Below are 26,989 nucleotides of genomic sequence, written 5' to 3'. Positions count from 1 at the left end.
CTCTTGATGTGACTTATTCCTACATCCGTCTGCTGTAGCTCTATGATTCTGCCTTCAAGCGAACAACTGATTGTGATATTGTGTAGTACAGCAGGATGTAGTAAGTTGAATCCATCTTCCAATAGTGCTTCCACAGGGTTGCGATGGGACTTTCGACTAAGTGCATCGGCTACTACATTAGCTTTACCCGGATGGTAATGCACTTCCAAATTATAGTCCTTAATCAATTCTAACCACCTTCGTTGTCTCATGTTCAGCTCTGGCTGGGTAAAGATATACTTGAGGCTTTTGTGGTCAGTATAGATATGACATACATTGCCCAACAAGTAGTGTCTCCATATCTTTAATGCATGGACAACGGCTGCAAGTTCCAAATCATGTGTAGGGTAGTTGACTTCATGTTTTCTCAGTTGCCGAGAGGCATATGCAATTACTCTCCCTTCTTGCATAAGTACACCTCCCAAACCTACTCCTGATGCATCACAAAATACATCAAAAGGCTTCTCAATGTCTGGTTGTGCTAGCACTGGTGCGGTAGTCAACAAAGTTCTGAGGGTGTGAAAAGCTATTTCACATTCTGGTGTCCATTTGTACTTCTCATCTTTCTGAAGTAGTCTGGTCATAGGCTTAGCTATCTTTGAGAAATCTGGAATAAACCAACGATAGTATCCTGCTAACCCTAGGAAACTCCGAACTTCATGCACCGAAGTTGGGGCTTTCCAATCCATGACCTCCTGTACTTTTGATGGGTCTACTGAGATTCCATCTCTCGATAAAATGTGACCTAAAAATGGTACTTTGCTCATCCAAAATTCACATTTGCTAAACTTGGCATATAGCTTATGCTCCCTCAGTCTGGATAGGACAATCCTCAGATGCTCTTCATGATCTGACTCAGTTTCTGAATAAATCAATATGTCATCGATAAACACGACCACGAACTTATCCAGTTCGGGCATGAATACCGAGTTCATTAGGTACATGAAATAGGCTGGAGCATTTGTTAGTCCGAAAGACATAACCAAATACTCGTATAAGCCGTACCTAGTAGAGAAAGCAGTCTTTGGTATATCCTCCGGTCTAATCTTTATCTGATGGTAACCTGACCTCAAGTCAATTTTGGAGAATACCTTTGCCTTCGCTAGCTGATCGAACAAGATGTCGATGCGGGGTAACGGATATTTGTTCTTGATGGTTACAGCATTGAGTGGTCTGTAATCTACACACATCCTCAGTGACTTATCCTTCTTTTTCACGAACAATGCTGGACATCCCCATGGAGATGAGCTAGGTTGGATAAGACCTTTGTTCAATAGATCTTGCAATTGAACCTTAAGTTCTGCTAACTCATTGGGTGGCATTCTATATGGCCTTCTGGATATGGGTGCGGTACCTGGCACTAATTCAATCTTAAATTCCACGTCCCTATCCGGTGGTAGACCTGGTAATTCCTCTGGAAATACATCCGGAAACTCACAAACCACTGGGATATCACATATTGTGGTGGCTTGGATAGCACAGGCTAAATGTTGGGGTTCGAATTCGCGGGAGAGTGGAACTAGAAAAGCATTCCCTCCCATGGGTTCTCTCAACATGATAGTACGGGTGCTAGTGTCGATAAGAACACCATGGTCCTTCATCCAATTCATGCCTAAGATTACACTTATCGACAATCCTGGCAATATTATCAAATCTGTGGTATACTCCCTCCCTTGTATCAAAATGAGTACATTTTTGACTATCTTTTTGGTAGTAACAGTACCCCCTGCTGAACTTATGTTAAAACCCCCTTTACTTACTTCTATTATTTCTTGATCATGTCTAGATGCAAATGCTTGACTCATAAATGAATGAGAAGCTCCGGAATCAAATAAAACAACAGCGGGGTGCTTGTTGACAAGAAACATACCAGCCGTGACAACTTCTCCGGCGGGCACTTCCTCTACAGCAGTATAATGCACTTGTCCCTGACGTGCCCTGGCATTCACCTGCCTCTGATTGTTCTGCGTGGGGTTGCCATTCCTCTTGGGGTGGGGGCACTCCTTAGACCAATGACCCAGTTGGTTGTAGTTGAAACAAGGTTGATTACTTTTGAATCCAGCGGAGCTGTCCTGATTACCATTCCCTTTTGGTAAGGCAATAGTGAACGCCTTACGAAAGGGTTTCTGTGGCCTGTTATTCTGAGCTTTCGGTGGTGGAGGCCTGAACTTGGGTGCAGGTGGACGGAATTGTGGCCTAGCTGTGATAGGCGCTTTCGACTGGAAAGATCCGGATGCACCGGCCTCATAGGCCCTCTTGCGACCTTTAGCAACTGCATGCATGTTGTTGTGATTTTCTTGGGTCAAGGCATCACTAATGAATTCATTGTACGTGGCACATCGGGAGTTTGCCATAGTCTTCATTAATTTGGTACCCAGACCTCGCTTGAAACTCTCAATCTTTTTCTCTTCAGTATCCACGAAACTTGGAGCATATCTTGACAAGTTGTTGAATGCGTGCATATATTCTGTGAGTGACTTGGTTCCCTAAGTGAGCCTCATAAATTCTGCTGCTTTCATGCGCATCAGGCCCGGGGGAATATGGTGTCCTCTAAAAGCCAACTTGAATTGATCCCAGGTCACTCTCGCATTAGCAGGCAGAGACGACAGAAAGTGCGTCCACCAGATTCCTGCTGGTCCTTGTAATTGGTGAGAAGCATATTCTGCTTTCAGGTGCTCTGTGACCCTTAGCAGACGAAATTTCTGCTCGATGGTATTCAGCCACTCATCGGCCTGCAGTGGTTCCTCAGCCACTTTGAAGATCGGCGGCTTCGTGTCCAGAAATTCCTTGAATGAACTGTGCTGATTTGGCTCGGCCCCTGGTTGCTGTGGGTGGCCACGAGCAGTGTTTTGCGCGATGAGGCGCAAAGCTTCTTCCATTGTCCTCTGGCTACCTAGGAACTGGGCAAAGAACTCCTGAGCAGACGGCGGGGGTGGGGGTGGCAAGTCATCGTGGTTGCCATCCTGGCTGCTACTAGCTCCTGCACGGGTGCGCGTCATCTGCGAAGTTGCAACAATAAGTGATTATTGGTTGATGCCAAGAGATTGCAGATGAATTAGATACTCATGCCAAACTGAAATTACTGGAGAAAATTCTCAAAATCACAATAAAAACAGAGGCATAATAATTCTTTCTCGCAACATGACATCACCAATTTGACCACTTATCGTGCTCATTACGCATGCAATTTTAAGGCGTGGTTAACGACAAAGTACAGGAATTGCATTGACGTTCATCCAAACATGCGATTAACATTACATGATAGTCTGGTTACTAATGCCAACTTCAAACTACATGTCCATTACATAAATAGAGGTGATACATTAGTCCTTCCACTAAATGCGAAGCGATCTAATCCTCATCATGGTCACTATCGAGGTCAGACGCAGAATCATTTCCTTCCTCAGGTTCTACTTCCTCTTCAGGTGCCACTTCTTCTTCTTCGTACCCCTCTAGATCCATTTCCGCGGCTCCAGGTGGGACATAAGGGTGGAGCTGATTGTGCAGTAGATGAACCTCTTCATGCAGATTATCGTTGTATTCTTCCGCATTGGCCAGCTGCTGTCCCAGCTCAAACTGTCGAGCTCTCAGGACATCTTCTCGGGACCAAGCTGCATTCCGTTGGTGAGTTAACCGAGTCATCTCTTCGGTGAGCCTCTCAATCTCAATGTCGTGCTCCCTCTGAAGCTGACGTCGGTCCTCGTGGGCATGACCAAGAGCACCAGACACTCGTCTGAGGCTACCTTCAACTCCATCCAACACTCTCATCACTGCGAACATGGCGCTCATTGCGGGGTTATCACTGCTCTGCCCTTCTGCTGCACCAATTTCCAAAGATCTTCCTCTTGCTTGCTGCCATGAGTCAGTGGATGGGTTACCTCTGGGAAAGACTCCAACCATGGCGGCTGCCAGCTCTTGAGGAAAACGATCCATAATATCCCTCAAGATCCCAAAAGCTGCCCTACCAGCTGCTTCTTCAGCAGTCCTGCCAGTCGACTCATAACACCAGCCTGTCCACTCAGAATCGTCACCTCGGGGACGAACAACGGCCTCCACAGTAACTAAAAGACCTTCTCCCAACCGCTCATTTGCCCAGAAGTAGCGGGGTTCCATTCCATCAGGATAACCTACATAGCTGAGCACTCTCCATAAGAGTGTAGGCATCCCAAACTCTCCAAGGAACGTGTGACGTTGACGAGTATGTGGAGCAAGCTGACGGCTAGGAGCTCTTCCTCCGGTGGACTTGCGAGCAGTCTGCTTGGTGCGTGCCATCTGTACCATTAACATGTACCATTGGTGAGACAATGCCATACTGGATAAGAGTTACATAACTGAGTAAGAATTTTATAAGGGGAGGAACAAATGTAATTAGGTGAATGGTATTTTAACATGATGCATGCTCGTGCCGTACGTCCTCACAAACTTAGGAAAAATTTGTTTCTAACGGTAGACACGGTGGCATACATACGTTCTCTCATAAATAGCGTAACTAGTCGAGCTACACGTTTCGTTGTTAGTGTACCTGCATAAAATTTCATTTCAGCCCTAAACCCATAATGAATATGCAGAATGTAATTGTAAATACTTCCATACATGTATACCCATACATATACTTCCATATCAATCTACCCGACAAGAATTTAAACCCACAATTAAATACGTACCGTATACACATGCAAGCATGTATACATAGTCGTACCAAAGCTAACTCTTCCCGACCGCACGCTCACATCTTGCGGTCATACTCTCATCTTACCTTGGCGTAGAGGCATTTGATCCATACATTACCACTCAAGTGAATGGCATCCATACTATAGCACGCCGTATGGACGACGAAGTAAAAACCCCCATGTTAGTACTTAAATAGCCACCTAATAGTCCTTAATTTGGGCATAAGGAAAGTGATCAATGGCACACTTTAGATTTCAAATACCTATTATTTGACTATTAGTTGCTAGAGAAGGGTTTTTGGAAAACAAAAACTTTTGTTTTAAATACACTTGTGACAATTAACGTTGAATCTTGCTCTGGTACCAGCTGTCGCAGAACCGACCAATTTATAAGAATACAAGTATAATGGCAATCCGCAAGCGGTTACACTGTCATACTTGAACCCATATAAACCCGGTAGTCCGTCGAGTACCACGACGGGTCTCGATAAACGATTTACAACAACCAAGATCGTACAGGATTCAACATACATGCCACATATTACATAAAGTTCACAGATACTTTTCATCATCAGAGTACGAATAAAAAGTTATTACAAACCGAGTTTGCAAATTAAAGCGGAAGCAAAGAAGTTCGAAGATAAGTTTCCAACGTAGTTTGATACAGTGCCATGCCAGATCACGATCCACAAAAGCAAAGATAGGAATTACTAAGGAAGCCTGCCCAAGGCTTACTCCTCATCCACAGCGGGATAGAAGCAACTCTTGCAATAACCATGATACACAGTGCCATCTGCAACAATGGGAAAATAAACCCTGAGTACGAGAAGGTACTCAGCTAGACTTACCCATCATGAACCAGAAATAAAATGACTCCAAGGATTATGCAAGGCTGTATAAGTGGACGTAACTTGACAACATTTTGCGAAAAAGGCAATTACCCGTTGTACCATTATGATTCTTTTATCAAGTTAATTATAACTATCCATTTCTAGATTTGCAACTATCCTGTGCCAAACATGTGGTATATCATTTAGAAGCATACAATAGTAACCATAGCAGGTATTGTAATTCCATATTCACCTGAACCATCATGTTTCATAATATAGCTGCTACGATGTTGGGACTAGCCAAGTTTCTCACTATCCGGGAGAGACGGCGATTCGAATCGATTTCAACCAGCTGGGAATTTATTCCTAACACAAACCCAGATCTACCAGCCATGATAGTCTTAGGTCACCTTTGGTACAACTCAGGTACACATTTCGCGGGTACGTACCGCGCCGCACAATCTGGAACACCAGATGCCAGGATGCTCAGGCCAAGCCTGCCCTTGGGCTCAGTCTGATCGTTCCCCGGAAGGAGCGCACAACAGAACGATTCCCGGCCTGAGTTGAATTACTCGGCTTCATGGTCGGAACGAGTTATCCGGCCAGCTAAGTGAGAGGCATGCGTTCAATCTTGTCAGAAGCACCAACAACGGTACGGTCCTTAATCGACACAGACGGGGATAAATCCACACCCAAGACCTCCATGCCTTGTTGCTTCCCTATCGACTTCCCGTCCGGTCTCAATTTACTTTTACCTCATGGTTCTGTTCCACGATAGCAGATATAGCCAACCGTGCTCCGGTATCCACCTATATCTCGCAGGTGACAGGACATCACCTGACTTCTACCGGTCTAAGCATGGCTAAGCATATATATATTCGATCCTGGACCTATACCGGTTAAAGGTGTAATATCTGGACAAGGAATGTACATGCATCAAGTGGTTTCATTCAACTCTTATAACCTAATGCATCAATCATAAATACGTAAGTAAACATTTGTAAATTACTGGGAGACTTATAATGCTCCGGGGCTTGCCTCGCAGAAAGGAAGTAGGACGGTGGTCAGGGCACTCCGGAAGCTCTTCAGGGTTCTGCTCCACGCCTTCGGGAGCTGCGGCTTGCGGATCCTCCTGCGGGTTCCCTTCCTCTGCTTCTTCGAATTCCAACAACGTGATCTCTTCCTCCGATCCTAGATGCATGAGTATGGTATGAGTATTACGAATGCATAATGTTAACAAGTGTATCGCGTTGTTGAGTAGGTGCATATCTCTTCTCGCTTACTACTTAACTACTTCTATCATGCATCGACTATGCCATAAACAGTATCTACTTGTTTCACTCATAACTGGAGTTCTACAATTCCAAATCTAGTGATCCTGAACTTTCTGGAAAGCTTATCAAATTTTCTACAACTTTGTTATTAACCATTTTTACAGTCTACATCAGTTTCAACATGCAACTCATCATATTCTAGAATCAGTCCGGAAATGACTTAACATGCAATATAAAGTAATAGCACCTCTATTTTATGTAACCATTCACAATTTGACAACCTAGAACCTACCAACAGTTTGAGCATACCAATTATAGTTAAGATAATATAATGGCAAAGCCCAAACTATTTATTAAATTGCCTTTATTATTTTATTTAGATATCTAGGTTAAATAATAAATATTTATCAGATGTGCTTAATAAACTCTCAAAAATTTACAGAGCCTTACTAATGCTATCAAAGGACTACTATAAAAATTTCATGTCATTTTACTAAGTAGAACATCCTATACAAAAATGATAAGGAAGCAAGGCTTGAAATAGCATAAATGGAAAATCCTATTGAAAAGTGTCAAGCAACAGATTTCATATTTTTCCTAACATCCATATGGTACTAGTATCATCTCCAATAAATCTCATGAATTTTGGACTTATAATTAATTTATAAAAATTCATGCAAGGATTAACTATTTATAAAAGAAAAATCTATAACTATAGATCTACACATGCACTGGTTCTCAAATTTTTATCCAAGCTCATGTATAACAAGAATAGCCTACCACAAAAATTTCATAATTTTTGGAGCACAGAAACTCTAGATATAAAATAAACAAATTTGAATGCATTCAAAAGCACATTTGAAATCCCTATTTATATCTCCAGAAATTTCTACTGTTGAACCTAAGAACATATTTTTCTTAAATACTACACTTCCTAAGAAACACAATCATATTTATTTCACAATTTTAGGAGCTACCAAACTAAAGATACAAAAATAACAAGATACATGAAATCAGGGTTCAAATCTGTAAAAATGAGCTAGCTTTCTATTTAACCGACACTGACAGGCGGGACCCTCCAGCCAGTTGGGCCCACATGTCACTGAGACAAAACAGAGCAACGGCGCGGGAATGACGTGGGAACGGCGGAGCTCGCCGACGGCGAGGTTGCCGGCGGTGAGGTCATTACTAGACGTTCTACTCGACATTGCGCACACAAGGATCTACTTGGTGGGTCGGCTCGTCGGTGCTAGCAACGGCGGCGGCGGCCATGGCGGGGCGGAGGCGCGGGACGACGGCGTTACGCCGGTGGAAGCTACGGCGAGACACAACAATGCGCGGACGAGATCCCCTGGGCTCAGACGAACCTATCGCGCAAGGTTACACGGGCTACGGTGGAGGGAGGTGCCCCAGCCACGGTGACGGGCGCGGCGGGGATGCTCCGGCGAGGCTCGCGCGTGGTGCAGAGGCCTTACCGGCGTGGCTAGCGAGCACAGGCGGGTGCAGTGAGTCGCTGAGATGATGGTGAAGGGGTTGCGGTGGCGATTTAGTGGCTAGGCGTGGGTTGGTGCCGTCAACGGCGACGGCGGCGCTGCTGCGGTGCTTGCGGGCGCTGCGAACGGCGAAGGAGACCGAGGCGAAGTGAAAAGGGAGCGTGGCTGAGTGCGGGCGGGTGCTGGGGACTTGAAGGCGCGCGCCTGCCTGCCTTGGCCGCGCTGGACAGAGCGCCGGCGACGCGCGGCCAGCCGCGACGTCCACGCGGCGCGCGGACTCTGCCCCGGTCGGCCACTGAAGAACGGACGATTCAGTTCGTCAGTCGCCCGATCAGTGCCTGACAGCGCATTTTCGAAACGATTTATCGGCTAATCGGTGGCTCCTTTGTGCAAACATCCAGAATATATTTTGTAGACCTATGTACCATTTACAAAATCACTTAAGAAACCTTCCTCGAATTCGCAACCGATAGGGAGAAAAATCGATCCTAAGTTGAGCCTGTCAACTGCCATTGCAAAAGGGACTTAGAAAAATTTGTTAAGTAATGAAAGCTTGGTTTTGCTGGTTTTTGTGGGACCCATTCAAGCATGTTAGAAGCTAAATCAGTTCATGACCCAAAAATAAAAGTTGTTCCTTATGTCAAACACTACAACTTTGCTTTAGTGAACTCCTCCATGCAAGGTCCCTAACACCTAGTTCAACTTTAGTCAAACATGTCACTTTGAAATCATGATACATACACAAACCATGGTTAAATGACCAAACTAGCCTTAGCACTTAATACCAAATTTGTTCATGATGATACTCTAAGCATGTTTAAACAATTTGCAAGGTTATTTTAGCTTTTCATGTAGTAGTCACTCATATAGCTATCCAGGTCAACACATGAAATATCACATAAGTGCTAGATCAAGAAATGTAGCCTTCATGAACAAGGTTCCTTTTGTTAACCTAAGTGTAGCTAAGGTGTTATAGTGACCAACATTACATACTAGCATTTATTTGCACATGATCATATGTATATGTTACCAGGAACATGAAATAACAAGCAATGTTTCATATGTTTCGATCAGATGTTTCAATTGTAAATGATGATTTATGAATGCTTGATGCTCATGCTCATGTTATGCAAGTCAAGTTATGCAAGGCTAACACCCGAGGTGTTACAGTTTTCCAGGCAAGCCGTCCCCACCTCGCGCCCGCCGCCGTCGCCCGAAGAATTCGACACCGACGGCGAGGGAGACGACTCCAACGGGAGACCGTCGAGCTTCTGACGCCGGCGACGGGCGTCTAGCTTTTCGCGCGCGAGGAGCTTCTTCGTGCGCTTCGCCTCCTTGGCATCTTTCTTCTTCTTCTCCTCCTCGGCGCGCGCCCTGTTCGCGGCTCGCCTCCGGGCGTCCTCGGGAACGGGCGGCGGGGAGTCTCACACGTCTCTTATCCCCTATGGGAACGACGAAGTAAGACAACAGACAAAAAAGGCGAAAAACAAGAAGGCCGCGAAAGCCTCGGCAACATCCAACTTACCAGTGAAATGTGCCCCCGCGACGGGCGCATCGGGAACGGCGCCAAATCGTCAATCTTCGGCTTCCCGTCTACCGCCTCTCTCACCCGATGCAGGGTCTCGTCGTCGGTAAGGGCGAAGGCGGACATCTTGATACCGGCGATCGGATCGCTTGGGGTCATCTCGAACAGCCGCCGCCGCCGGGCCATCAGCGGCAACACCCTCCGGCGGTGAAAAGCCGCCACGACCACGGCCGCCGAAAGGCCGCGGTCACGCAGCTTCCCCAAGGCCCTCAAGAGCGGTTCCAGCCTAGGCTGATCGACCTTGATGACGCCGTATCCCCATTTCTCTGGCTGACTCTCTACAACCCGCCCGGTATAAGGGGGAAGTCCTCCATCGTCGTTGCGGAGGTAGAACCAGCTGTCATACCAACGACGGTTGGACGATGACAGCTAGGCCAGGATGTAGAGGGACTGCCGGTCCTGGCGCACGTGAAGAGTGCAGCCGCCGGCCCTCGTCACCTTCCGAGCCCCCCTCGTTCCCCCCGGCTTGGTGGTGAACGTCGCTCGGAACAAGTGAAGCCACAACTCCCAGTGGGGAGCGATCCCCAAGTACCCCTCGCAGACGGCGACGAAGATGGCCGCCTACGCGATGGAGTTGGGGCTGAAATTGTGAAGCTCCACGCCATAGTAATGCGGGAGTGCCCGCATGAACTGATCCACCGGCGACCCGAGGCCTCGCTCGTGGAAGACGACGAAGCTCACCACGTAGCCGTCACGCGGCCTCGGCTCCGACTCGTTCCCCGGAGCGATCCACTCCGGCTCGTCAGGGTCGGTGATCGGGTGAAGAAGACTGGCCTCCACGAGCGACTGCAGCTTCTCCTCGGTGACGTCAGACCGCTCCCAGGGATCCGCCGGGAGGATGACGGGACCACCAGCCATTGCGCGGCGGAGGACGCTGCTACGGCGGTAATCTCTCTCCCTCTTTCTTTCAGTCTCTCTCTCTCGCCCTTCTCCTCCCCGCTCTATGCTCTCAACAACGGCACGGAGGGCAGCAAAAGCGAACGCGGAAAAGGTAAGGAGGGGGAAGGCGAGGCTCTTTGCGTATTTATGCAGGGACGAGACGAAACCACCGGGCGATGGAATCGGGGAAGTTTCCCCCAGAAAATCCGCTGCGGTTATCCAGATCCGGTCTTACCGCCCACGCACCCACTCCCTCCTCATTAATTGCGCGTGCAGTTACGTCTCGTCGGCTGACGCCACGTCGCGTCCAACCACAGCAGCAGCAGGCGCCATTTTGCCTCCCCGAAAAAGCCGCCTCAAAAGACGCGCCTGCCGTTGTTAGCCGTAGGGAGAGAAATAACCCCCACCCGATTCCTTTCACGCAAAGGAACTAGGCACCGAGCCCACTACGGTGTAGGGGTTCGAAGGCTGGGCCCTTAAGGGTTTCGACAGCCGCCCTAGGACAACAGAGTCAGGGGCGACAACGGGCGAGCCTATGCGAGGCCGAGGCCCAAGCAAGCGAAATGCTTGGGACGCCCTATGTCGCGTCCGAGACCGGCAGGGAGGTCTCCGAATGGTATCCCACCGTAGGGAGGCACCGAGCCACCGAGGCCCAGCGAACGGCCTCGGCACCCACTAGAGAAACCCTCCGGTACTCTTGGAGCGCGTCTCCGGACCGCTAGCCGACCCCCAGCGAACGGGGTACGGGCCTCCACTCGGACTTACCCGATAACAGCTCACCGGAAATGCCATCGCTCGCGCCCACCGAGGGTAGCGTGGCACATTCCACCCCTCCTTCCGAGCGAAAAGGAAGCGCGAGGGTCGGATAAAAAGTCAGGAGAATCCCTGATGGCCCTCCTGCTCTGCGCAGAGGCTAAGGGACTCTTCCTGCAAAACATTGCCAAGGCCCAGCGACTTGGGCTCGCACACGAGGGGGCTCGGCAAAACAAACCCTCCTTCCGAGCGAAAAGGAAGCGCGACGGTCGTTCAAAAAGCCAGAAGGACTCCTGATGGCCCTCTTGCTCCGTGCAGAGGCTAGGGAGCTCCTTCTGCAAAAGACGCTGAGACCCCGCGACCTAGGCTCGCACCCGAGGGGGGCTCGGCAGACAGACCCTCACGCGCGAGGGGCGAACCAAAAGCTAGGGGGACCTCTGACCGCTCTCTCGCTCCGTGCGAGAGACTCGAGGGCTCCTCCTGCAACTTTGCCGAGACCCAGCGGCTCAGGCTCGCACACGAGTGGGCTCGGCAAACAGCCCCCCGTCCGAGCGAAAAGGACGTGCGGGGGACGGACAAAAAAGTCGGGAGGACCCCTGACCGCCCTCTCACTCCGTGCGGAGGCTCGATGGCTCTTCCTGCACCCAAGATAAAGACAATCGACCCGAGCCCGTTACGGTCCAGGGGTTCGAAGGCTAGGCCCCCAGGGGTTTCGACAGCTGCCCCAGGGCAAAAGAGTCAGGGACGACTACGGGCGAGCCTGTACAAGTGCACCCTGTGTCGTGTCCGAGACCGGTAGGGAGGTCTCCGAATGGGATCCCACCGTAGGGAGGCACCGAGCCACCGAGGCCCAGCGAACGGCGTACGGGCCTCCACTCGGACTTACCCGATAACAGCTCACCGGAAATGCCGTCGCTCGCGCCCCCCGAGGGTAGCATGGCATCTTCCACCCCTCCTTCCGAGCGAAAAGGAAGCACGAGGGTCGTACAAAAAGCCGGGGGAACCCCTGACGGACCTCTTGCTCCAGGCAGAGGCTAAGGGGCTCTTCCCGCAGCATCGTCGAGGCCCAGCGATCCGAACTCGCATCCATGGGCTCGGCAAAACACAATGTGAAACCCTCACTCGAAAGAGAAAAAAGCCCCTGAAGAAGTGAAATCACTCCTCCAGGGCCTCGGGGGCTACACCCGGCGGGTGCGCTCGCGCGCACCCACCGAAACCTTAAATACGGAACACCATCCCGACAGGAACTATCAAGAGCCAATTCTCGTCAGAACCTCAGGGGGAACGCGGCTCCACTCCCCCCAAGGCTCGGGGGCTACTGTCGGATACCGTGGGAAGGGGTACCCCAAGCAAGTACCAAAAAACTGCTTAGACCCCAAAAACAAGAACCAATAAGACAAACGAGGTCTCAGCCAGAAATCTCCGATTCGCCCGAGGCCCCCTCGCCGAGGCCCCCTCGCCGAGGCCCCTTCGCCCGAGGCCCTCTCGCCGAGGCCTCAGAAGAAGTACCAATTGTCCGATTCGCCCGAGGCCTCCTCACCAAGGTCTGCGATTCTCCTATTTTCGCGCGAGGCCGGCTCGCCACCAACCCCGCGACCACCGCTTTGACTAGACTACCCCGGCTGGACATCACATCTAATCAAGGCGCTCAACCGCTCTAACAATCACACGACGGCACCGTACAGCGAAGTGACGGACCAGCACGTCAGCGCCCTGCCATCCACGACGGGACTGTGCTGGGGCTACCGGCTACTGGGCTGCCTAAACTCCTGCACCAAGGACGAACACGACGTGGGGAGTCAGAACTGGGTTCCTGTGACCTCGAGACCAGCGAACTGACCGAGTCCCGTCTCGCCCGAGACTCCCGGTAGGGCCTCAGGCGAGCTGGCCATGCTCTGCCTCGTCCGAGGCTGGGCTCGTCCCGCAACCTCGTCGCCTCTGCCTCAAAGGTCGCTCTAGCAGGCTGTCGCATCCAATCAATGCGCCCAGCTGCACCCACTACGGTACCATATCCTGTAGACGCACGTTCCGCACTGTTCCGCCTAAATCAACTACGACGATGGCCGCCAAGACCCCGCATTGCCGTCTGCAAAGGCCTCAGCACAGCGGGTCTCGGCCTCAGCGCAGCGGGTCTCGGCACTTCACCAGGTCAACAAATGTACAGGAGCGCAGCATGTCGCCAGTCTGGAGACCATACCGACTAGACACCGACGGGACAGGAGACAGGACTGGGCAGGGGTTACCCGCCACTGTGCCAACCACTATGCACATGGTTGACACCCATGCCCCACTGTGCTGCCAACTCCTGCTCTGAGAACAACACAGCGTGGGGAGCCACGTCTAGGATACTGTGGCCTCAGGAGTTTGCTTCAGGGGCTCGGCAGCCTGAGGATCCTTGTCCGCCGAGCCCCCACGATGGCTCGGCCTCGGCATCTGCAGAGCCACGGCTCCCTACGACGTCATCGCACGATGACCAGCACGTCGCCTGCCATGTTCTGCCTCAAGCTGTACTGGAGCCCCACGACGCACAAAGACCAAGAATGACCGGTGCGTCACTTCTGCACGACAAGGACGGGGCCACTCCATCGACCATACCACGACAGTGGCCGGCTACAGGGCTCGGACACGCCACCTCCATTTATAGATATAGAGCGCTATGTAGCAACGTATGTACGTTCCTGGTTCTCCCTTAGAGTATAAAAGGGAGGGACCGGGGCCATTTCTGAGGGGGAGCAATGAGCAGAAAGACGAACACACCGATAGAACTACACACTTCTACGCTGCCTGAGAACAACGCCTCAAGCAGCCCGCACCACCTCCACCGAGACCTGGGGCTAGCTCCCTCTCTCACCTAGCTTGTAACCCCCTACTACGAGCACTCCGGTGCAAGGAATACAAGATCGATCTCTCAGACTGGACGTAGGGCCTCGATTGCCTGAACCAGTATAAACCTTGTGTCTCTTTGCATCACCATCCAGTTCGGGAGCACGCAGCACAAATTTACTCGTTGGTTGAGGACCCCCCGGTTCCAAAACACCGACAGTATCCTCCATTAAGCTTGATTCTTTCTATATGCTTACCAAGGGTGCAAATGGTGTAAAGGCTAAGTTCATTGGCAAACCATGGATAGGCTCAAAGAAGAAAGCCATTTGGGCACCAAAGAGCTTAGTGACTAACCTTCAAGGACCCAAGCAAGTTTGGGTACCTAAAAAGAATTGATCTTCTTTTGTAGGTCAATTACAAAGCCAGAGGAAGGCATTGGGTTCTTGATAGTGGGTGCACTCAACACATGACCGGTGATGCAAGAATATTCAATTCAATCAACACCAATAGCAATGATGGTTATGATAGTATCATATTTGGTGACAATGGCAAAGGCAAGGTCAAAGGGCTTAGTAAGATTGCAATATCCAATGACATGAGTATTTCCAATGTGTTGCTAGTAGAGAGCTTGAACTTCAACTTGCTATCTATGGCTCAATTGTGTGATCTTGGATTCAAATGCATATTTGGGGTAGATGATGTAGAGATCATAAGTGTAGATGGCTCTAACTTGATCTTCAAAGGCTTTAGATATGAGAATCTATACTTGGTTGATTTCAATGATAGTGAAGCTAGATTATCTACATGCTTGTTCACTAAGTCTAGCATGGGTTGGTTATGGCATAGAAGGCTTGGTCATGTTGGAATGAAACAATTGAATAGATTGGTTAAGCATGACTTGATTAGAGGCTTGAAAGATGTTGTGTTTGAAAAGGATAAGCTTTGTAGCTCTTGTCAAGCCGGCAAACAAGTTGGAAACGCCCATTCTAAGAAAAGCATGATGAGCACTAGTAAAGCATTTGAGCTATTACACATGGACTTGTTTGGGCCAACACAATACACTAGCATTGGTGGAAACAAATATGGCTTTGTGATAGTGGATGATTATACTAGACACACATGGGTATTCTTTCTAGTGGACAAAAGTGATGTGTTTGCAATATTCAAATCATTTGTCAAAGGCATTCACAATGAGTTTGAAACAACCATCAAGAGAGTTAGAAGTGACAATGGTAGTGAGTTCAAGAACACTAGAATTGATAAGTTGTGTGATGAATTTGGAATTAGACATCAATTCTCGGCCAAGTACACTCCACAGTCAAATGACCTTGTTGAGAGGAAGAATAGAATACTCATTGATATGGCAAGGTCTATGCTTAGTGAGTACAATGTGAGTCAATCTTTTTGGGCCGAAGCTATCAATATGGCTTGCTATTATAGCAACCGCCTCTATTGTCATCCATTGAAAGAGAAGACACCATATGGGCTCTTGAATGGTAGAAAGCCCAACATTGCATATTTTTAGGTTTTTGGTTGCAAATGCTATATATTAAAGAAAGGCTCTAGATTGGGCAAGTTTGACAAGAAATGTAATGAAGGATTCCTACTTGGTTATTCTACTACAAGCAAAGCATATAGAGTTTAGAATTTGGATAGTGGTACTCTTGAGGAAGTTCATGATGTTGAATTTGATGAAACCAAGGGTTCAGAAGTAGAGAATGAGAACTTGAAAGATGTAGAGGCATTCAACTTTCAAATGCCATGAAAAACATGGATATTGGTGAAATGAGGCCTAGGCAAGTGAATGATGATGAAGATAATCAAGTGCAAGTGCTCTCTAACTCAAATGTGCAAAATGATACAAATCAAGTTAGTACAAGTGGCTCTCAAGATAATGAACAAGATCAAGTGGCTAGTACATCATCTCAACCCAATGATCAAGCAAGTGCAAGCAATCAAGTTCCAATACTCCAACCAACCAATATTGCAAGGGATTATCCATTGAATACTATAATTGGTGATATTTCTAGAGGTGTACAAACAAGATCAAGATTGGCTTCATTTTGTGAGCATTTCTTATTTGTGTCATCCATTGAACCAAAGAAGATAGAAGAAGCATTGAAGGATGTTGATTGGGTGAATGCTATGCATGAAAAACTAAATAATTTCACAAGAAATCAAGTATGGGAATTAGTGGAAAGACCAAAGAGACATAATGTGATTGGAACCAAATGGGTCTTTAGAAACAAGCAAGATCAAGATGGGATAGTAGTAAGGAACAAAGCAAGATTGGTAGCACAAGGCTATATTCAAGTTGAAGGTCTTGACTTTGGAGAAACTTATGCCCTGGTTGCTAGATTGGAAGCAATAAGAATCTTGCTAGCCTATGCTTGTGCCCACAACATCAAGCTCTATCAAACGGATGTTAAGAGTGCATTTCTCAATGGTTATATCAATGAAGAAGTATATGTTGAGCAACCTCCCAGTTTTGAAGATGACAAGAAGCCCAACCATGTGTACAAGTTGAAGAAAGCATTGTATGTCTTGAAGCAAGCACCTAGAGCATGGTATGAGAGATTGAGGGACTTTCTACTCTCTAAAGGGTTCATAATGGGCAAGGTTGACACCACTCTTTTCATCAAAAAGATTAGAAAAGATTTATTTGTGTTGCAAATCTATGTTGATGACATCATATTTGGATCAACCAATCAAGATTTTTGCGAAGAATTTGGAAATATGATGGCTAATGAGTTTGAGATGTCCATGATTGAAGAGTTAAGTTACTTTCTTGGTCTTCAAATCAAGCAATTGAAAAATGGTACATTTGTGAGTCAAGGCAAGTATATCAAGGACATGATCAAGAAGTTTGGCATAGATGATAGCAAAGCCATTAGTACACCAATGGGAACAAATGGCAACTTGAATAGTGATGCGAGTGGCAATATGGTGGATCAAAAATTATATCGGTTTATGATTGGAAGCCTACTATATGTGACCGCATCAAGGCCGGATGTCATGTTTAGTGTATGTATGTGTGCAAGATTTCAAGCCTCACCTAGAGAAAATCATTTGAAGGCTACAAAGAGGATATTGAGGTACTTGAAGCATACACCAAATGTTGGTTTGTGGTATCCCAAAGGAGCAAAGTTTGAGCTAGTTGGTTACTCTGACTCGGACTATGCGGGATGCAAGGTTGAAAGAAAGAGCACCTCGGGCACATGTCAATTGTTGAGAAGATCACTTGTTTCATGGTCATCAAAGAAGCAAAATAGTGTTGCATTATCAACCGTCGAAGCCGAATATATATCCGCCGGTAGTTGTTGTGCACAAATACTTTGGATGAAGGCCACTTTGAGTGATTTTGGAATCAAGTTCAAGAAAGTGCCATTGCTATGTGACAATGAGAGTGCAATCAAGTTGACCAACAATCCGGTTCAACATGCAAGAACAAAGCATATTGATGTCCGTCACCATTTCATAAGAGATCACCAACAAAAAGGGGACATTTGCATTGAGAGTGTTGGCACCGAAGATCAACTTACCGATATATTCACCAAGCCATTGGATGAGAAAAGGTTTTGCAAGCTAAGGAATGAGTTGAACATATTGGATTTCTCAAATATGTGTTGATGCACCCCCACTCACATGACATGCCTCTCATTCGAGCAATCCAAGGTAAAAGTTGATTGGCATGGCATACATCCTTGCTAAGGACTTGTTTAGTGCATCTAGACATCTTTCATATTTAATAGGCTCATTCATGAAAATCAAATGAATTTGATGATTGTATGGTACCACTATTGCTTCTATGCTTATTTTGATCTAGTTGTAGCATATGACATGTTTGTGGGCTTGTAAACCTAGTGTTTGATCTAGAAAATGAGCTCTAAGTGTTTAACTCAACATGGTACAAGATAACCCTTATTTGGAGGTGTGAAGAAGCTTGTCCTTGGATCAAACCGAGTTAAATATCTTTGGTAAATGATCTAGATTGGACCAAATTTGGGAAAATGATTCTCACCCTATTGATTGACATTGATAATCTCAACCTATCTATAATTTAAGCCTTTGTGGTCATTGATGACAAAGGGAGAGAAATAGTGCACAAAGATAGTGAAAAGACAACACAAAGGGGAGAGAAATAAAGACACTAGTGATAGGGGGAGAACTTGACATAAGGCGAGAAATATGACAAAGGAAAGGGATCAATTAAAATTTTGAGCACACAAGTAGGGGGAGCAAGCTCATGAACTAGTATGGTGCATTTGAATGTGCACTTCATATGTTTGCTTGCATGGCACAAGTTTTAAATGTCAATATTCATGCTTGTGTGGTGTATGCTAGTTATAGGTTTGAATGATGAAATGAAAATCTAGCATGCATAGGTTATCTAGTGATTTCATTTTCAAGTGTTTTTAAGTGGTATCAAGCTAACCATGGTGCTAAGGATGGTATAATGGTATACTCCGATTGGTATCACGCTTCAAAGGTCCATCTTTTATACCTTAGCATCATTTGGTAGACATTGTCTCCTATATTTCCTATCCAAGCATATGTGCAAGCTACAATCCAAACTCTTAGCACATATGTAGGGGTAGCAATTGCTACCATTTGGGGTTCATGAAACTTATCCATATCCTTTTACACATGGTAAATATGCTTGGGCAAGCAACATGGATTCAATTGAATTTCAATTCATATTTTTGTGAAAGGGTTGTCATCAATTACCAAAAAGGGGAGATTGAAAGCTCTAGTTTAGTTTTGGTGAATTGATGAAACCCTAAGTGCTAACCTAGTTTATTAAGTGATCATGAGATAGGTAGCACATTCCAAGTGGTGAAGCAAATGAAGATTATGCCATGATGATGGTGATGCCATGGTGATGATCAAGTGCTTGGACTTGAAAAGAAGAAAGAGAAAAACAAGAGGCTCAAGGCAAAGGTATAAATGGTAGGAGCTATTTTGTTTTGGTGATCAAGACACTTAGAGAGTGTGATCACATTTAGGTTTGTTAGCCGTACTATTAAGAGGGGTGAAACTCGTACCGAAATGCGGTTATCAAAGTGCCACTAGATGCTCTAACTCATTGCATATGCATTTAGGATCTAGTGGAGTGCTAACACCCTTGAAAATGTTTGTGAAAATATGCTAACACATGTGCAGAAGGTGATACACTTGGTGGTTTGCACATTTGAGCAAGGGTTAGGAACTTCACCGATGGAGTGTCCGCCCATAGAGTGCGGACAGTCCAACGGTGCCACCAGCGCCCTAGACAGAAAAGATGGAGGTCACTGTAAGTGACCGGATGCTGGTCTCTAAAGGACCGGCATATCCGGTTAGTAGCAGCAGAAAAAGCACAGCGTCAGTCATCGACCGGACGCTGGCGCTGAAACAACCGGACGATGGCTGGCTACGTCCGATCACACTAACATGGTCGCACATAGAGGAGTCGCCGAGTGACCGGACTCTAGGTGTGTCCGGTCGAGCATGACCGGACACGTCCGGTCGTGAAAAGTCGTCTCTGGATGCTTACTGGAAACGACCGGACGCTGGGGTTCAGCGTCCAGTCACTTTGAGTTGCTGCATCCGGTCGTCACTTGATCGTTGAGATCGGGCGATCAACATTTGAAGAGAGGGGACACGTGGCACGCATCGCGTGACCGGACGCTGAGGTCCAGCGTCCGGTCAATATGACTGGAGCGTCCGGTCACCCCGCGTTGTGCCCAGTGAAGGGGTACAACGGCTCTATTTCGTGGAGGCTTCTATTTAAGCCCCATGGCCAGCTCAAGCTCACTCTCTTGGACATTTGCATTGACATAGCAACCTTGTGAGCTTAGCCAAAACCCTCCTGCTCATCTCCATCATTGATTCATCATCTTTGTGAGATTGGGTGAGAATCCAAGTGCATTGCTTGAGTGTTTGCATCTAGAGGCACTTGGTGTTCGTGTTTCGCTGTGGAATTCGCTTGTTAGTATTGGTGGTTGCTGCCACCTAGATGGCTTGGAGCAGCGAGGATCATCGAGCAGAGGTTGGTGATTGTCTCTGGCTCCAATCGTGGTGATTGTGAGGGGTTCTTGACCTTTCCCCGGCGGAGAGCCAAAAGGTACTCTAGTGGATTCCTCGTGGCTTGTGTGATCCTCATCTTGTGTTGGTTGTGTGGCACCCTATTGAGGGTTTGGCATGTGATGCCAATTAGCTCGTGAACCTCCAAGTGAGCGAATCGCCACAATGAGGAGTAGCTTGCCGGCAAGCAACTGAACCTCGATAAAAAAATCATTGTGTTCATCATTTGATTCCGAAGTGATTGGTTTTCATTGGTATTCATCCTTGTGATTAATTGGTTCACTCCTCGACACGGCGGTATAACTATCTTGCTCACTCTCTACATTATCGCAAACTAGTTGTTAAGCTCTTTAGTGTAGCTAGTTGTGAGAGCTTGTTAGTTTAGTTAGTGTGGCTCTTTAGTTAGCTTTTGAGAGCACACTAACTTAGTGTACTGTCATAGCTATTGTGTGGATAGAATCTATATAAACTAGAATTGTGGTAGGTGGCTTGTATTTTTAGTAGGCTAACGCAACACTCGCTTCGCCTCATAATTGTCTAACCGGTTTGTTAAGTGTTGTTGTAGAAATTTTTAATAGTCTATTCACCCCCCTCTAGCTATTAGGACCTTTCAAAGCCACGAACCAATAGTGATAGTATTAGTGTCGGTTCTTGATTAAAACTGACAGTGATGACCTAATATCACTGCCGGTTCTGAGCTAAAACCGACTGTGATATGAACCGACATTGAAGACCTGAATATCAGTGTCGGTTAGTCCTATCACTGTCGATTTTAGCCAAAAACCGGCAGTGATGGGCTATCACTGTCGGTTTCTTAAAATCCGGTAGTGATGAGGCCGGCAGTGATGTACAATTCTGTAGTAGTGACATATCTATTTATGTTTTTTCTTTCTATGAAATTTAAGACCTTTAATTTATTTTAAGATGACTTTAACATCAATAATCTGAGCCAATATTGATATATAATAATATGAGAATGTCCTGTTAAGTCTGCAGTAAATTAAAATACGGCACTGACATTTTTTTTCTCCCGTGACAAAGTATAGAAATATTTGCTCCTAAATATATCGTAACTTTAATTTTATTTTCACATTGTCCCAACCCAGCTAATAGCAGATATTAAGTGTGTATTAATAGGCAATATTGTTAATTAAACACCTAGCTAACAAGTAGTCCTGTATATAGTTGTCCCAACCCAGCTAAGCAACTAATAATGAATTGCGAAAAAATATCTTTGCCCTCCTATATATATACTTCTACACACAAGAGCTATACAAATATAGTAGCCTCTACAAGATTAAAGGCTTTTTATAGACACAACCATCAATATATCTATCTTTTAGCGCATTGATACAAATAACATCCGGCTAATAGGTAGTCAGCTAATATAGATAGTTATCTAGTTAATATAAGGACATTTTATAGACAAAACCATCAATATATCTATCTTTTATAGCTCATTGATCCAAATAACATCCGGCTAATAGGTAGTCAACGTACTATAGTTAGCTAGTTAATACCGCCTCTATTCCATAATAGTATACGAAAGGTGTACTATATGCGCGCGCATATATCTGGACGAAGCTACTCTAGGTTCGTGTGTACTGTCCTTTATTACCTGATGGTGACAGAGATCGATCAGGTGATCGGATCGGAGTAACATTTCCTTTTTCTTTGTTCCAAAGTAAGGGGCCATGATAACACATCATACATTACCTTTTAATTTGTTACCGCGTGCCAGCTCACAACATGCTGATGAACCGGCCGAGAGATCAAGATCATCAGCTAGGTACGGGGCATGCGTGATGTCGTGTTCATCGCGATCGCTTAAGTAGGGGATTAGTTTAGTTCGTTTGTGCGTCGGAAAGTGATCTCGATCGCGATCGCTGCAAAGTACAATTGCCATCTTTACGCGTTGTTGGCTTTGTTGCATTGCACCACCAGGTGATCGAGCTACGACCACCTGTTGCAAATGTTGTGTATCCACGCGTCGGCTTTCTAGAATCCGATCAACAAAATAATGCCTTCCATGCAGTGTATTGGAGACACCAAGGATTAAACAAGCCAAAATAATTATCCCACATCACACAGAATAATAATTACACCTGGTACAGCCATTCCGGCCGGGCAAACACTCCTCGCTTGCTGGGAGTAGTTTATCGAGCAATGCAAGGTGATGATATAACACTCCTAACGGAAGTAAAGTAGTTTAATAATTATTATAACTAGAAGGAGTTGAAGGAGTGAAGGACAATATTACAGTAATGCTTGAACGCGGGCGTCTGGCCATCCTGACGCCGCACGGCCTAGTCCGCCTCGCGGCTCCCGCTCGCGGCGCTCGTCCGTCCCGCTCGTCGTGAGCCCCATCGACGTGGATTTGTCGCCTCCACCGCGCCTCGTGCTCGGAATCGCTCCTCCCCCCGGACTAGCACCGCCCTCGGCGGCCACGCGCGGCATCCGCCTGTTGCAGCCACTGCCGAGGCCCGTGCCTCACGTCCGACTAGCGCCCGCCTTCTGCATCACTCCGTGGCATCGAACTCCGCTCTGGCATCGAGCTCCGTGTCGTCGAGCCTTTTGCAAACGTATGTTTCACGCGTTTCAGATGTATGTTTCATGTGTTTCATCTGTATATTCATGTGTTTCGTCTGGATGTTACAAAAGGATCCGGTGTTGCATATGTTGCAATAGCTACACGTGTATGTTTCAAGTGTATGTTCCACATGTTTCGGTTGTTTCAGATGTATGTTGCAAATATATATTCCAAATGTTTCAACTGTTTCAGACGCATATTGCAAGTATTTTTATCTGGATGTTGCAATGACTATACAGATACGTTTCAAGAGTATACTGCATATGTTGTAATAGTCGGATGGATGTTGCACAAGAGATGAGACATTAGGATGGGGAAGGGGCGTGGCGGAGGACGTGGGCAGCGGGGGGATGGCACCACGGTGAGGGGAGGAGTGCGGCGTGGCAGGGATGGAGCGCGGCGGGCTTGAGTGGGGGCACAGCCAGGGATGGGTTTTAGGCGCGGGATGGGTCGCGTGTGGCCGGCCGAAGTCACTACCACGAGATGGGTTGCGGGCTGCCAGACGTGATCGCTGGCGCAGGATCTGTGCGAGCGCGGAGGCGTCCGATGCGCCGTGGGTGTAGGTGTCGTAGCTACGTCGGGGGCTAGCGTCTAGTCGTCCAGACGCTAGCCCCGCCCACAATATTAGGCCCGTGTCTCAGTGATATTTTCATTATAATTTGATTTGCATTTAATAAGTTGCCACATAAATACTTTTTATGATGTGAACATTTTTAGGAAGAGAGAGAAGAGGTGAGTTTCATCAAGATATGAAATTTTTTTAGCATGATTACCAACTATCTATGAATCATGAAATTAAATATCTATAAAATTATAGAATAAAACTGTGGAATGGGTGTTTAATCCATATTTCATTCTATGAAACTTCTGCCCTATACTGTTGCAGCATGTACGAGAGATTTACGGGAAAAATTGAAGCGCGTGTTGTCGATTTTATTTCGGCGTCAGGCTCCATATGGCACTTTCGCGGCGACAAACACCCGGTAACTTGGCGCACCAGGCGAGGGAAGATTTACATTACCGTGCGTGGGGGCATTTCGGGAAATCCAACTCGACAGTAGAGGTAGCTAGTGGAGGATGGAATTCCACCGACAGCGACGCGGCCTTTGGCGATGGCCTTTGGCGAGCGACATAACGAATAGAGCCCCCGCCATGCCGCCGGTGCTGATATATACGCGGCAGCGGCTCACTCACTCCTCCATGCCCGGCCTCACTCATTGCGGGACAGGCAGCATCATATCACGGCAAAGAAAGGCTAGCAGCTTGCTCTCCAGTGTGCTCCCCCGCGCCGGCCGGCCGGCTGTAGTGTAGATACGAGCTAGCTGCTACTAGCTGCCAAAGGGCAGCACGCACAAAAATCTCCAGGAAACCAGCAGCCGGCCGTTGGACGGAGGCAATGGAGGGGCCGCTCGTCTGGGGACGGCAGGAGGAGGTGGACGGGTGGAGGAAGGGCCCCTGGACCAGCCAGGAGGACAAGCTGCTCGTCGACCATGTCAGGCAGCACGGCGAAGGGAGGTGGAACTCCGTCTCCAAGCTTGCAGGTGCTGTATCTGTCCAATACTGCTTGCTCTTAATAATTGTTATCTTTATTTTTTATTTTTACCTCGCCAAGTACGATCGAGCTCTTTTCACCAAACAGCAGGTTTGCTGCACAACTTGCAAATTATTGAGTCTGCAAGTTGCACGGCCGTCAACCTGACGGTGGTGTACGGTGTGCACCTACTTTAGGCTTGTGATTTGCCAGGATATATATCTTCAGGTGGCGCAACTTGCAGAGGATCTTCGTGTGTCCCAGGATTCTACCATGCACGACTCCGATCCCTTCCCTTTGCTTGCCAACTTGCTGCTGCTACCGTTGTTGCCGTGAGTACCATATATAGACATGATTCTATATGCAGTGTGAGGCATCGTTTGGTGCAGGAGAAGCTCCGGCTCCGGCTCCCAGTGCACTGTTGTGCATTGTACGTGAGTGTGTCACTGTAGATCACTGTGCCGGAGAGCCAGAGGAGCTGCAGTTTGGAGGCTCCTCCAGGCTGCGCTTCGCGCTACAGTTGCAGATCCGAACCCTCCCTGAGCCGCACCAAACACAGCCTGAGTGTGTGACACTGCACACACTGGTGGATACAGCGAGACAACAGGATATCCATCTTCAGATTAGCTAGGATCGTCGTCTCATGGGTGTACTAGATCCCATTCGTTCCTCAAATTATAATGCAAGCATGCAACCAGAGGCAAATTAAATGAAGAAGCCTACTTTTGAAGATAAACCCGTTTCAAAAGCCATCACTTTTACAAATCACAAGCAGATGGCTTTTGAAATGAACTTCTCAAAAGCAAACTTCTCCCACAGTCGCCTCCTATTGATGCGTGTGCTTGTACTATGGAGTTGACTAGCTGAGCAGAAGCCAGAATCCATGCACTCGCACAAACAGGTCCAGAGTGAATCATGGTGTGAGAGTGAGTATAGTATCATTGGATGCCCATCTCCATGCTGATACAGGTGTACCTATCAGTAAATTTTCAAGAAAAGAATAGAGCTAGAGTTGCCTGTCTTTTTATCAAAAAAGCTTTTTGTTATATATCCTTTTAGTTAGTTGGTTAGATCATGACAACCATCTATCCCTTGCTTACCACTTAATAAAGTTAGTGATTAACCATCACTTGTTGGCGCACATGGGTGATATATAGATTGAGCTATTCATCTAATAAGATCATCCATTCTCATTTTGGCCTTTTGTGCTTAATTCAGGGCTCAAGAGGAGTGGCAAGAGCTGCAGGCTGCGGTGGGTCAACTACCTGAGACCAGATCTGAAACGGGGTAAGATCACACCCCAAGAGGAGAGCATCATAGTCCAGCTCCATGCTTTGTGGGGAAACAGGTATAGTAAATTAGCGCACCGATCATGCGAACTTTTATTGTGTTTTTCTGTCGTACTGAACATGAAATAAACAAAGTTGTACCTGATGCACTAAAATTCTTTGGCATCTGTATTATAATGTTATAAGCAGGTGGTCGACGATCGCTCGCAGCCTCCCTGGCAGGACGGACAACGAGATCAAGAACTACTGGAGGACGCACTTCAAGAAGGGCAAGCCGTCCAAGAACATCGAGCGCACCAGAGCCCGGTTCCTCAAGCAGCGGCAGGAAATGATGCAGCAGCAGCAGCAGTCTCTTGGGCAGCTTGACGAGGACGGGGACCAGCCCCGCGGCACGTGCACCGGCGCCACGGCCGACGACGACGACCGTGGCAGCGCAACCGGTGACGCGTGCGCGGCGCCTACGACGACAGTAGCCACCGAAGCCGGGGCGGACCTGATCATGCACGACGACGCCATGGTGGACTGCTTCATGTGCCCGATGTCCTGCGACGACCTCCTCGTCCTCCACGGCGCCGCCGGCGGGCAGGGCGGCGGCACCGGCAGCTGCTGCGGCTCCACGGCCAGCGACGAGTACGGGTCCAACGAGGAGGACGGCGGCGCCACGTGGGGCAGCCTGTGGAACCTCGACGGCGCTGGGGAGGTGTGCACGCTGTGGTAGAGCTTGATAGATTATTGGGATCGACTAGCAGTAGATCTAGCGTGTATGAACTTTGAATTTAGGATATGGTAAACTCTAGAATATAAACTAGTGCTAGGAAAGAGAGAGAGGAATACGGGGTTAGCAAACCATCGATCGCCTTAGAGGTAGACGAGCTGGCCATGGCATCGGTGTCGGTGACACGGTGAAGGCGTAGAGTAGCAGTGGAGTCCGTCGACGGTGTGGACGTCGCAGTGGAGGCACGGTCGCAGAGGCGGCGGTGAAGACGTGGCGGTGGCGGCTTTCCGTCGCTGGCAGCACCCTCTCTCCAGATCGGCTCAGGGTTAGGATGCAGGTGGGGTTTGTGCCAGCTCAGGTGAACCTCGTACCTGGTGCCCCAGCCCCCACCTCCTTTTTATGGCGTTGCGCGACGGGGGCCCACCAACCATTGATTCGGTTGGACGCCCCCGATC

General features: G+C 47.7%; 1 protein-coding gene across 1 annotated transcript; it reads left to right on the top strand.

Moving 5' to 3' along the window:
- The first annotated feature begins 24,209 nt into the window (after nucleotides 1-24,209).
- Nucleotides 24,210-26,610, top strand: LOC136493628 (MYB-like transcription factor EOBII). Its single transcript, XM_066489725.1, has 3 exons — nucleotides 24,210-24,540; nucleotides 25,749-25,878; nucleotides 26,009-26,610. The coding sequence occupies exons 1-3, from the start codon at nucleotides 24,396-24,398 to the stop codon at nucleotides 26,535-26,537; spliced, it is 804 nt and encodes a 267-aa protein (XP_066345822.1). The 5' UTR covers nucleotides 24,210-24,395; the 3' UTR covers nucleotides 26,538-26,610.
- Nucleotides 26,611-26,989: the final 379 nt, after the last annotated feature.

The sequence above is a fragment of the Miscanthus floridulus genome, chromosome 11 (assembly GCF_019320115.1).
Source record: "Miscanthus floridulus cultivar M001 chromosome 11, ASM1932011v1, whole genome shotgun sequence".
Classification (NCBI taxonomy): Eukaryota; Viridiplantae; Streptophyta; class Magnoliopsida; order Poales; family Poaceae; genus Miscanthus; species Miscanthus floridulus.
The sequence above is the reverse complement of the archived record's forward strand: the minus strand, read 5'-3'. Positions and strand labels throughout refer to the sequence as shown.